Genomic DNA, 13,146 nt, shown 5'->3' with positions numbered 1-13,146 from the left:
GAATCAAATTTACAGCCTCGCTTTGCTTGGGCAGTATCTGTAGTTTTAGGATATTTTCTGTGATATACCACAAGAATGAGATGCAATGCAATATGCTGGGTTGCCCTAAAGGGAAAGGGGAAAATGTGTACAGGGAAGAGTTTTCTGTGTTTGGGAGGCTGCAGTGAATCCCAGTGTACTTCAGTAAACTAAATACTTACAAAAAGTACTGGCAGTGGTCAGTCCCCATTTCTCCCTTTGCCGGGGCCCTTGGGATGTCTCCACTTCCACACTATCACATTTATGGCAAAATGCAGTATCAGATTTAATGAAAACTCTGTGCTTCTAAAAGACCACTGCATCAATTGTTTTGATAGAAAACGCAAAGAAGCTGAAATATTTTGCCATGATTGCTAAATATATCTCTGCCCTGCAAACAGAGGCAGAGATGGTGCGAGACAATGATCCCTAACTGAAAGAATGTTCAAATTCAATCTGTAACACTGACTCTTTGTAATTTGTGATCATACTAAAAACACATGCATACTGTGAAGTAAGCAGCTTTACCTTAGATAATGCATGCTTTGGATGGAGATGTCAACTAATTTATTAGGTTAGCACTTCAGAATTTTTGACCTTCAGCTATGGTTTCCAAGTTTTGTTCACCAGGACAGATTAGTGGGAATGTATTGTGTGCATCTGCCATTGGAACTGCTTTATGGTTTTGGCTCAATATGCAAGCAAAAATCTTTAACATGCTAAATACTGCATTTTTCCACTACGTGAGGTATCTTAACTTATAATTCTTGATGCAAATGCTGAATGTCTTGATGTTTCAATGTCATGATCATCAGGGTCATGGTGATTTGGGTATCTTTCTTGACCTATGGAAAACAGTCCAAGTGGCTTCCTGCATAATGATATTTATCTGGTCCTGCATTTTAAAGCATGCACTCATTAAGATGATAAATAGTAGGTAGTATTAAGATAATAGAGTAGAAGTATATCCTGCTTTTCAGCTTAAAAATAATTCTTTTATTTCAAAGGGACTGTTGAACTTGTTTCCTAAACTTCGACAGAGAGGTGGACCACTATTTCATGAACAGTGACTTTACAGCTGAATTTTGGTATCAGACTAGAAAGGTGCAAATTTCTTGTACAGCTAATGAAGGAACTGGTGCAAAAATGCAGAGTCTAGAACTGATTCTAGTCCAAGCTCGAATTTCACCCATCAGAAATAATTCATGTGCTTTGTGTGCCTATTACTGTTGGTTGCTGTGCTTCCAGTCCCGGAACACAGGTGGTGAGGCTCCCTCCCAGCGATCCCAAGTGAAGGACCCGTGGCGCTCTTCTGCCCCTGACGGGAGTTGATATTGACATTGATATTCCAGCCAACCTGCAGTCCAGGAAATCACATTTTCCTCCCTGTACTTCCAGCTGGATAATGTGGCTCCAGTTCTCTGTCCGAGGCTGATAACCAGTGCTGCTGGAGGGTTTGAAAAGTCCAGGCTCACAAATTCGAACAAGTTCCTCTGTCAGCAGCAGAGTACAGAAGATAGATCACTCCTCCATGCACGCCCCCAGAGGGGCCTCCAGGGGCTTCCAGGCCCTGCACCTCCCGGATCCGCCCGCGGTCGCTCAGCCTCCGCAGGCGCCGGGCTTCGGGCGAGCACGGCTGCAGGCAGCGGGCACCTGCTCAGGGAAACCCTCTCGCCCTCAGCAGTGATATTTTCCTTCTGTCTCTGTGTGCCGGCGGTGCGGGAGCGGGCAGGGCAGGAGCAGCGGCAGCTCCGCCGCCGGGCCGCGGAGGGGGCGGCAGCGCCCGCCGCGCCCCCATCGCCGCCCCGCCTCGCGATAAACGGGGAAGTGCGGAGATGTAATTTGTGTCATTTCCACGGTGCCGGAGGGAAGCATCGCTGTTCCACAGCCCATCCCGACCCCGCGGCCGAGAGGGGGAAACCCGGACCGGGAGCCGCCCCCAGCCCGGCCGCGGCGGAGCGGGCGCCTCTGGCGCGGCCGGTCCCTCCTGGCGCGCCGTAGCGATGCTGCCGGCGCCGCTGCCCTCGGAGGCTGTTCCCAAGATGGCGGCCGCGCGGGCGGCTCTGCGCGGCCGCGTTCCTGCAGCCGGCTAGGGACCGCTGCCCTCCTCCCGCCGCTGCCGCTGCTCGCTGCGCCCCGCGCCGCGCACCGGGCCCGCCGCCATGCCCGCCCCGGTGCATGCATGAGAGACGCCGCCGCGCTGGTTTGTGCCGCCGCCATGGAGGAGCCGCCGCCGCCGCCGGCGGGGAGGTCAGTAGGCAGCGCTGCCTCACGGGGAGCTCCGTGCACGGAGCGGTGCCGGGCGGGGGCTGCCGGGGGTGCGCGCTGTGTCCCCCTGCAGAACCTGCGGCGGCTGCTGCTGCTGCTTCAGCGCTCCTGCAGAGCGAGACGGTGCTGCGGTAGGAAATCTCTGGTGGCTGCGGTGGGTAAGGCAGTGCTTTGTGGGCGCTTTGCATTTAAAAGCAGATCGTTTCCTTGGCCCCCAGCCTGGCAGCGGTGCGAGCGGGAGTGTCGGGGTCGGGCCGGGGGTGCGGGGCTGCAGCTGGAGCCCGCGGGAGGCTGGCGGAGCGAGCCCTGCGCTCCTTGACCTGCAAACTGCGGCGATAAAAGCGCTGCCCTCCTGCAGGGCTGCCCCGCGTTTATGTTTATGGCAGCCGCGGTGAAAATCGGGCTCTCTCTGGCGTGCCGGTGAAACAGCAGGGTCGTGGCGTGTCGCTGCTGGCTGGCAGCGTCGCAATCGATAGTTGTAAGACGACAGAGTTAAAAAAAAAAAGCGTTCACAAAGAAGTGTTGTGGTGCCTCAAAGCTTTCTGCCACTGCTGTCACCTCCTGAATGTGCTGACCTGCAGATTGGCTTTTTGCAAGTCTCCATCTGTGCCCTGCTGAGAGATGGGGATGCAAATTGCTTTATGGTTTAGTGTTTCCAGCTGGCTGCAGAAGTATTGCATAAGTCCAAGTTATTAATTCCGTGGCAATTATTTCTCATTTTTAAATAACATCCTGTTGATGCACTTCACTTCTCACTAGGAGGCATTCAGGAAACGTTTTTAAAACGCTTGTGTGATCAATTAGTGCTGTAAGGTAGTAGTCAGGTGCATTGTGTTCCAGGTGTGCTGTGCAAAATATCTGCTGTCGTGTTGCTGAGATAGGTCTTGGGTATTGTGAGCTGCTGTTTTATACTGATGGGATAAAAGGGAACTTGTGATGTACTCCTCTGTGGGTCAAGGTTGTGGGTTTGAGTGATGCCTTTGAGTTTTCATTAACGATTTGTTTTCCCCTCATGAGAATTCAAAAATCAGAATATATATAATATTAGTAAGATGTAACAGAAATATTATGAAATACAAATGCTGTAGGGCATCTGAATTAGTAAGCTTCTAAGTTCCTTTTCAAAGGACTGTTCAAAGACTAATACTGCAGGTTAAGCAGAAAATGATTTGAAATAAAATTTGTACAACAGCATGACCCAAACCTGGGCTGTCTTCATGTAGAAGAGCAATCTTCAGAGCCTGAATAGAAAACACCCAGGCATTTCCTGTGCAGGGCCATTTCTGACCTCTGCTGGATTCTGCTTATTACAGGACAGTTTATATGAGTCGGATGTGGGTGTGGATAATGTGGTGACAACTTTACCCAGCAAATGAAAATTGAATTAGCTATTTCGGAGTGAGCTGGTGGGTGGGAAGGGGATGTCTCAAAACAATTAGGTAGCCTTAATTTGTGTAGGGTAATGCATGTACTCCATCCACTGTGATTCACTTCTGCGTGTACTTTGTGTCCCAAGTTCACACCTGCTTCTCTGGCTTTATGCAGCACTTGCTTTTACTTAAATGTAATACAAGTGAAGTATCTGAAGCTTTTTCAAACGTGATTACTTTTGATTTAAATTTTGGAATCATCATTAGGTGTTTATCCTTGGGGCTGTGAGGCCAGAATCTTGTTTAGAAATCAGTTTATTTTGCACAGGTTTGGGTGTTTGAAATCCATTTGATGGCAGATTGCTTTTAATCCTGTTTGTAGAGCATGAATGTGTTCTTATGATAAAGAGTTCTGGTTAATACTAAAGTGCATTGCTATAATGCATTCTCTTTAAGTTAACTTCAGTTCTGGTGGAGAAGTATTCAGTCATTCTGAATTAGCAATGCACATACATTTGTTTGATAAACAAAGCTTATTGGTTTGTTGTTTTGAGACTGCCTGGTGTGAGAAATCTGCTTTGTCTTTGTGAGGAGTCTGTCTCTTATTAGAATATAAATGCAATGGTAAATTTTATAAAGTGAAGGCAAATAGAAATTATATTTATGGCTTTTTTTAATTACACAGTCCTTAGTCACAAGCTTTTGATTGTGAATCCCTCTCCAAAAACACTGATTTTCCCAGCTTCTTCCTTTCTTTCTTGAAACACACTTCGGTGGGAGGAGAGAGGGGAGACAGCTCTAAACTGGAAAATGCTCAGGGAAACTACCAGCAGATGTTGATTTTGAGATAGAATTGCACTTTGACCCTGGATAGCATGCAGTGGTTATGGATAAGTGAAAAGATACTACTGAAAGTTTAATGAAGAATTCACATTTAAGTATCAATTGTTAAAACAAGTGGAAAGTTTTCAAGCTAAAATGTTTCGCCTTTGATAATCTAGAATGCTAATTAAAACAGATGTGTTTGGTGCTTCTTGATTATTACCCATACGCTTTAAATTTCCCAAGCCCAATTTTAGGCTTTCCCAAGAATTTTCTGGCACAAAATCTACTACAGAGAAAAATGAGCCCTTAAGCATGTCCTTTGTTGGGACTTTGCCCTTTGTCTGGGGGCACTGCAAAGGCATGGAGAGCCACAGGGCTACCCTGACTTGTGCCTTATTGCTTGTAGCCCTCTTTCTCCTGGCATAAATCCAGTGCAAGGGGTGAGGGAAGGACCAAGGCTGTGAATAAAGTGGGAAGGAATTGTGAATTATGTGGAGGCTTCCTCCTTGCTGGGGAACCTGTCAGTAGTCTGTCTATCAGATTTGTTGTCCCTAGGATGACAGTGAATTGGGGCTGTCAGTCTGCAGCATCTGTGGTTTGGGGGAAGCCTGAGGTTATGTCATGAATTGTGCTCAGCCTCTCTTCCTGCTTGCCAGACTATCTGTATGGCTGATAGAATATGAGCAGTGAAAGGGTTTATTTTATTAACTTAAGATCATAGCTTCAGTGGGAAAAATGATTTAAGTATATAGAGCTTTGCCATAGCTTTTATTCCCCCCATACATTTAAATGAGGTAAGATGTAATCTCTATTCTACATGTATTGCATTTTCTTGTTTACATGTGCAAGATTGGAATGAATGACTGATTGCTGCACCTACGCACAAACACACATGAAGTGCTCGTTGAGATGTCTTTGGCATTTGTAGCAGTAAGGATTAGTCTGTGTTGTGTGGCTGCTTGGGTTGTTTTTATGTCTGTTAATTAGTGCTGTCTGTGTCAAGGTTGGTTTTACTATTATGTAAGCTAGTGATATTGACCTTTGTGGAATGCATACTGTGCTGTGATGAAAACAAATCTGCTGAATTTAAAGGAAAGCATAAGGGATATGCAGTAATTCTTACTTCAGGGAGCTAATTGGGATTTTTAGAGGCTTATAACGATTTGACTTCCATGACAACCGCATTTCTTAAATTATATACAAACCATTCTTTTAATCTGCAGCCAAAATACATTTAGAAGACAATTTTTCATAGTACCAACTGATAGTCAATAGTGTGTTGACCTCTGTCAGCACAGGAATCTCAGCACATTTCTTCAGTTGCATGGTTGGACTTGCTGTTGTTTGCAACAGTTATGTTTGCAAAACTTTTCTTCACTTTTATTCTTCTCTCAGATGTTAACTGCACTGATGCTATGTTTGGTCTGTAACTTATTAACGAAATAATTTTTTAATTTTAAAAAACAACTTAGAAGCTTATTTATTTAAAGAGTTGACAAGGGTCCCACGCTCACTCTTGGCTTACTGCAAACGTAAAGCAAAATGAAAATGTTTGTCTTTAACATCTGAATTTAAGTTACAGAATTGTCTAATGTTCACTTGTGTCTGGTCCAAGAACCCTGTGTGTAAAGTCAGATTAATTTGTCATGAAACCCAATCAGGTTTATTCTGGAGCCAGACAAGATAGGATGTAACTATTGTGCTGATGAATGTCTCCTGCAGTCTTAGGGTAGAAGGAGGAAATTAGTTCTGTTCTGTCTGTGTCCTGGTGGTATTCAGTGGTACTGAGTATCGTGTGTTGCTTTCTGATGTGGTGTAAATGTGTGGTTTATTCTGCTCTTGGCTTACTTGTGCTGCTGGTTTACTTGCTGCTGCTTTTCCTAAGAGCAGTATTTGGAAAGGTTTTTATCATTTTGGCTGTAGAACATGCATTCAGTAAGTGATAACAAGGCCACAGTTCCTCATGCCTCAATGATTTCTTGGCCTCACTGTAGAGCTCTCTGTGGGTGTGACCACTGAGCTTTTGGGATGCTCCAAATAGTGCCGAGGACTGAAGTCCCATTGCATTGCACGGATTTTCCAAACATCAAAGACAAGAGCTCTAGCATGCTGTGCTCAGACAGCAGCTGCCATTGAAAACCTATTTAACTTTCAGTGCTTCACCTTCTGGGCTCTTGTAGACTTTGACTTTGTCTAAATGATGAACTGAAACTTTGCGATCATAACCAGTTGATAGTTTTTTCTTATCTGGGAATGGAACTTTCTGCCAGGAGAACAGAGTGTGTGTGGGAGAGTGGAGGAAGAATGGCTGTTACAGTACTTTTTATCTTTTATCACGGGTCTGTGCATATCCCAGTTTATCACTTTTATATATGATATCTTTGTAGTTGAACCTAGCAGCCTAACACTCTTTTCCTGGTAGTATATAACTTCTCTTGGTGCAGCTTAAGTTTTCCAGAAAAGCCATGCAGGTGTGTTACTACAGATTTTTCATTAGTTCTTAATTAAGTATACTTTACTGCATTGGTGTGTGGCTTGAGACCTTGGGATCTGATCTGTGCAGGTGCCAAGAGCTTAATTGCAGCACTTACCCTTTGGATTGATACTGTACTATGGAGTGCTCAAACATCATTAGTGAGGAAAACATATTTCAGAGATTCTTACTTAAAAAAAAAATCAGTTCAAATTCCCAAATATGAGCTGGCATATAGTTGAGGTTGAAAAAGTAGCACGAAAGGAGAAGCATGGGGTCTGGAATCGATTAATATTTTAGCATCAGTAGTTAAGATAAGAGAGCTGGATACTAGCTGGGCTGGGTAAAGCTCTCTTGGCTCCTGTTTCTACAGTTCTAACCTTTGATCCATTTGCAGCCTCACTTGGCAGGCTTAAACGTGGATGTGGAAACCTAACAAACTCCATCAACACTTTCACACTTTATTGCACATTATAGAGCAAGGGTAGAATTAAATAGGCTTTTTTTCTTTTGAAATAAAATATGGCATAGTTTCAATCAAATAATCTATTGGGGACAAGCTCAGAAATGAATGTACTGTAAATGCTGTTACATCATGGTTCATATTTGTATGAAAAATAATAATCCCAGATGGAAAAATTAGTTAAGCTTTCTCTGTTTTCAAATTTGCTAGTAAAAACCAGAAAGTTCTGAGTATTTTTTTTTCTAAGATGAGAACATGAAGAACTGCTAAAACTTTTAAAAGAGCTCTATTTTATTAATTTTTTTGTACTTATTTCTAGTTGGTATAACTTGCAGAAGAAAAATTACTTCCTTAGATCATTTAAATATGTCTCAGTAGTGCTTATCACTACTTGCTATAAAAAGATATGATGAATACTACTTTGCATTCTGCTTAATTTATTCTTGAATCAATGTTTGACAATTTCTTTTTTTGAGGTTTAGCATGTTGTTCTAATCAGCCAAAATGTGCTCCAATACTTTACCACCCTTTCAATAGCTTCAGTTAGATTTTTCTGTGACGTTGTCTTTCTGTTGTAAATGTGGTAAGCACGTATGGAAGCTTCTGCCCAGGAATATAGGAGAAATTTTGGAAAAGTGCCAACGTAGTAGTAATTTGCAGAACTGACTCTGGTGGCTTCCAGGTCTTGAGAAGGAGAAAATTCTGTTAATTTTTTTTTTTCTGTTAAACTAAAATTTGTTAGTAACTACATTAGTGCTCTAAGGAAATTTGTGATGCCCAGTCAGACATGTTCTTGAGGTCTACTGTGGAAATGAAGTGTGTTCACACTTGCTGGGTCCTTCCATTCTAATTAAACAGCTTAATTGAGAGTTACCAAGGAGGAAAAGTTGTTGCTGGGAATCAATTAGAGTTTAACTGTTCAGCTCAAAACTGTACATTAGTCTTTTCCCCAGTAATGACTTTTATTTTGTCCGTGGTGGTTTCTGGAGAATTAGTGGTGGTTTTCTCACAGTGACGCTCCAAACCACTCTTTGTGTTGCAGCAGAAATACTTGCTTTGTATTGCTTCCTCAGCTGATGTGGAATTTATTGTGCTTGGTTCTTAGCTGTTGGCAGGGTTGCTGTAGTGTAAACCTGCAGTTTGCAGTGGGTAGCACAGGTTTCATAGCAGCCTTGAGTGTCCACATTTATGCAGCCCTGCTACAGGTTAGTTTTCAAAGATGAACAAGGTGTAAATAGTGAACAAAGCAGGACTTTTCAAGGGTTCCTGTTAAGTCCTGACATTTCGCTAATGAAGTTTTGGTGTTTCTGTTGTTATTTCTGTGTTCACAACCCCTTGTTCATAGGTTAATTTATACGAAAGCTACTAGAATTATGTAATCAATCAGTTCTTGGTGGAACAAAGCAGGACTTTTCAAGGGTTCCTTCATTTCACTAATGAAGTTTTGGTGTTTCTGTCGTTATTTTTGTGTTCACAACCCCTTGTTCATAGCTTAATTTATACGAAAGCTACTAGAATTATGTAATCAATCAGTTCTTGGTGGTTACACCAGTATTTCCTTAAGCATTTTCCTGTGCAAGTATTTTGCCTTTATTGTTGCTGCAAGTAAAAATCTGCATTAGTTTTGTGGCTGACTCAGGTAAAAATTACTGTTCTCATCTCCTAACATCTCTTGTCCTCCCTCAGCTAGGAATGTCTGCCACATGCAACTCGCTAGCGTGTCATTAAGTACATTTAGCTGCCTAATCAAAATTAAAGTGGCTGAAGTTGGAAAAATGCTGCTAACAAAGGCATTCCAGCTAAGCTGGATTGTTTTGGCAGCACCAGTGAAGGACCAGGATTGGTACTTTAAGTTACACCTGTGCATCTTGGGTGAAGGTGACTTCTGGCAAAGTGTCTGGAAAGCAGAAGGGACAGTCAGGTAAAATTGCTTCATGTGCAGCCAGAAGAGAGTGACTGAGGGCACCGTTTCACTCAGCACTCAGCAGGTTGCCTTCTTTGCTCTGGTGTCTCTACAAGAGAATGCCAGCTTCGGGAGGGATGTAGTGGAGGATCTTGTCTGTCCTGTGGCTGTGGGGTTTTCGCTTGTGGGTATTGACCTGACAGGTAAATGGTGCACCAAAGAACCAATGGGTTTCTTCACTGTCAGGCTGGTGACTGAGGTCACATGATTGTTGCCTTCTGTGCAGAAGGGATGGCAAAAGGGGTAGGGATGTGCAGCCTAGGAAGTAAAAGATGCACTGGAACAGGTTCCACTTTTTACTGTGTCATCTTACCATGACTGTAGTGTTGGTAATTTCTGAGGGTCTTCACTGTAAAAAGTTGTGTGAATAGCTTTATATTTCATACTTGATAAAATTTTTTTTGAATAATGCTTCCTTTTTTGTATTCTTACAAGTATCTCTGCTGTAAGCTGTTTGAATTCAAACTTAGATTCTGTAGGATTTGCACATGTAGACCTACTAGATGAAAGATGCAAGTGCTTTTTTGCATTTTGTGTCAGGAGTAAATGGTAAAATTACTATCTGTTATAAGTAAATTCATTGCTCTGCTTTACTTCTGTCCAGGTATCAGCCTTTTCCCCCCAGCATGCTGGATGTTCACTCCTAGGCTGCAGAGATAAATGATCACATATCCTACCTTCCCCTGATTCCTCTGGGAGAAAAAAATCTTAGCTATGTACAGCTGAATTTGAATTCAAATATTTATTAAAACTGAAATTTTTATGCTGGTACTGTGTCTTTAAAACATAATTTGAAATTTCTTTCCTGTAAGTGTTGTGCCAGACTTAAACAGGGTGCATATAGTAAATACAGCTTCATTTGTACGTACTGTGTGTGAATTCCTGCTGTGCTGCAATTAAAAAAAATGTAATTAAAAAAAACCAACAAGATCTTTTCCTTGCCTTCTACTTAAGTCTTCCTTTTGCTGCACTTAGGGGAGTTTATAGTAAATGCAGTAGCATCAAACGCTTCATTTTTGTATTCACACATGTAGCAGATCTTTGAAATTACCTTATCCAAAGCTGGATTTTTAGTTGCTTCTGCTTTTCGGTTCAGCAGCTTTTCAGATCCATGTCCATTTATTTGAGATTACAGCTTTCCTCACAACATAATATTTAAAAAGGTGGTTTAAATACAGGGGTGCATGATGCTTTCCTAATGGTGGAACAGCACGCTATGTGTTTACACCAGGTAGCTGTCCTGTACTGTAGCAGAACTTCAGGTTTTTCCATCTTGTTTTCCTGATTAGGTTGTCTAATCCTCAGTCCTTGATACCCAAGGTGCTACTGATTGTTTAGTGAAGTTCTTTCCTTGTGCTGTTGGTCCAGGACTATCTTCTGCAACAAAATGAAACCTAGTACTGCCCCAAAGAAAGGAGCTTCTGATTCCAGTTTTGTTGTGCATGGTGTTTAGCAGCACTGACTGAATACTTTGTAGTTTTTTTTGTTTTAACAGGTGCAAAGGTGGGTACCTAAAAATTCTGTTTGCTTTTTGTATTACCAGCAGCTGTTGGGTGATAGTTCTTGTCAGAATACTGTTTGAAATAGACTGGTTTCAACTACCTTTAGGGAGAGCTGCCTTAGCTTTAACAAGATGTGTGTGGCAGTGTGTAGTGCCTGTGTTTGCTGCTGCTTTTGCTGACTGGCAATGTCCATTACTAAGAACAGACTCATGTAGCTTTGTCTTCCTGCATTAATTATCAAGCAGAATCTGAGTTAAGGTGTATATATTTGAAAAACAGACACTTCACTTGAAAACAAAGCCACTGAATGTCAAGAGCTGGTACTCGGTAATTTGGGGCTGGACCCTGTAGAGATATTGCAGTTCTTTGTATGAAAGTGGCAGGGTGCCAAAAGAAGTGTTGAGAAAGAGCCTTGCTGATTCCTGCATGGTGTGATGCCTTTGAAACTGCAGGAGGCTGTTTACAGCAGCAGTGTCTGGAGTGCACAGCTTCCAAACCATTGTGCTGGGTGATGATCCTGGCTCCTGTGTGGGAACTGCATCACTCAAACTTACTGCCACGTGCTTGTAGTGCAGTCCATTGATCTCTACTGCTCTGATCCCCAGCAAGCTTTTGTGGGGTGATGAGCAGTGGCTGAACCTGAGTTAATTATGTAAGTGCCTAATGTATTTGAACTCCTGCTTAATGACGAGGGTAGCTGATAGAAGAGAAGAGTAAAAAAAAAAAAGAGTATGTTTTTCCCCATATAGCTGTCACAGTTTTTGGGATGATCTCTCACTAATGGCCGTTACAAATTTTGCAAGTTTGCATAATGCTTCAAGAAACTGCAAAATTTTGTACTGGTTAAAAATAGTATTCCTCCTACTTCAGCCTAATTATTGTAATATTCCCCTGTGATCCTCAGTGGTGTTTTCATTTGCTAATTGTTTTTTTTAGTGATAAATGAATGTATTTTTCTGAAGGTTGTGGCCTTTATCAGTAGTGGTGGTTACCAGACTTTTTGCTTCCTGCCCTGCTGCTTCAGATTTCATGCCCCTTGATTTATCCCTCCTTCCTAATTTTGTTTGCAGGCCTTTGAAAATCTAGAAGAATTATCTTGATTTTCACGACTGAGCTGGATTTGTAGATACATTGCCATCACTTTTACTTAGCTAAAAAAAAAATAAATCCCGTTGTCATCCAGAAGTGCAAACTAAAGAAATTATGTATTCTGTTTTTTCAGCTTCTGGTTGAAATGCACCCTGGTGTAACATCCAGTAGTTACTTTTGGAAACATTCTCTGGGTTTTTCTTGTTGCATTTCAGAGCTGTCATGGTGTTTTGCTTTGGTTGTTGTTTTTACCATACTGCTCTTAAAACTTTTGCAATATTTGTGATTTATGCATCCTGGCTACAGTCTTTCTTATATTCCAAGGGTAAATTTCCAAGAAGCATTTTTCTCATGAAAACTGAGGCTGGGAACCTGTAAATGGAATATGAAAATTACACACTTCTAGTTTTCCTAGTAGGGATTTGGTTTAGGCTGCTATTGGCAAATAACAATTGCATTTGTCACATTTCTAGCTTTCACTTTCTGTGTGTAAGCTTAATTAATATTTGGATGGTTCTCACTGGCTCTGGGGGAGAAAACCTTCATATCTTGGTAGCTAAGAAGAAATTAGCCTTGATTAATGTTTCTCAACCCTGGTTGCAACAGTATTTAGGAACCAACAATTCTGTCTAATAACCAACACTATAATCTGATTCAGGTTTGCCAGCACTGCGTTTTAGAGATTGGCAGCTTTAATTAGTGTATGGTTTGTTCATGATGGTAAATAACACACAAACATTGCAAATGCTGTGTCAGTAATCTGTAAAAGTCATAACTGATTTTAGTGCTAGAGTGTTACTGCTGAAGGTCATATATATCTGGTGTTGTCTGGATTAGAAAAATTGATTCTAGCATGTCAAAGCTGATGTAGCTGCTGTAGTTCAGACCTTATATATTTAGTGCATTGTTTTACCATAAGGCTTCACTGGTGAAACTGATTCATTGTTTAATTGACACTGATTTGAGGTCTGAGTTGAGGTACAGGCTTTGCACACAAACCCTAAAGTGAGTATGCTGGATTTTTAAAACTTGCTTTGCAACCTGTGCCTTTCTCTCTCTGAGCAGACCAGCCAGCTTTGGTTAGATCATCTCACCAGCTGCTAACAAGACTGCATCTGTTGTTACGAATGAGAGCATGATTGCTGGTTTTGAGATATGATTTCAAGTGCTGCATG

General features: G+C 42.1%; 1 protein-coding gene across 7 annotated transcripts in view; it reads left to right on the top strand.

Annotated features, from left to right (window-relative positions):
• MAP3K4 (mitogen-activated protein kinase kinase kinase 4) overlaps positions 1-13,146 on the top strand; it is a 68,362-nt gene that overhangs the window by 1,745 nt on the left and 53,471 nt on the right. For 2 of the 7 annotated variants that reach the window (XR_005628616.1, XM_039718879.1), the window contains exon 1: positions 1,041-2,268. The exons of 2 other annotated variants lie outside the window; for them this stretch is intronic. Coding sequence is in view for 4 of the 5 variants with exons in the window: in XM_039718879.1 (XP_039574813.1) it covers positions 2,201-2,268 (68 nt within the window). In the remaining variant the exon portion in view is untranslated. Of the gene's footprint in view, positions 1-1,040; positions 2,269-13,146 lie in introns of those variants that run through there. 3 more of the 7 variants (XM_039718880.1, XM_039718883.1, XM_039718884.1) reach the window with 3 other exon arrangements.

The sequence above is a fragment of the Passer montanus genome, unplaced genomic scaffold (genome assembly GCF_014805655.1).
Source record: "Passer montanus isolate IOZ18808 unplaced genomic scaffold, ASM1480565v1 scaffold40, whole genome shotgun sequence".
Taxonomy (NCBI): Eukaryota; Metazoa; Chordata; class Aves; order Passeriformes; family Passeridae; genus Passer; species Passer montanus.
Note: the sequence above shows the minus strand (reverse complement) of the source record. Positions and strands in the feature narration are given on the sequence as shown.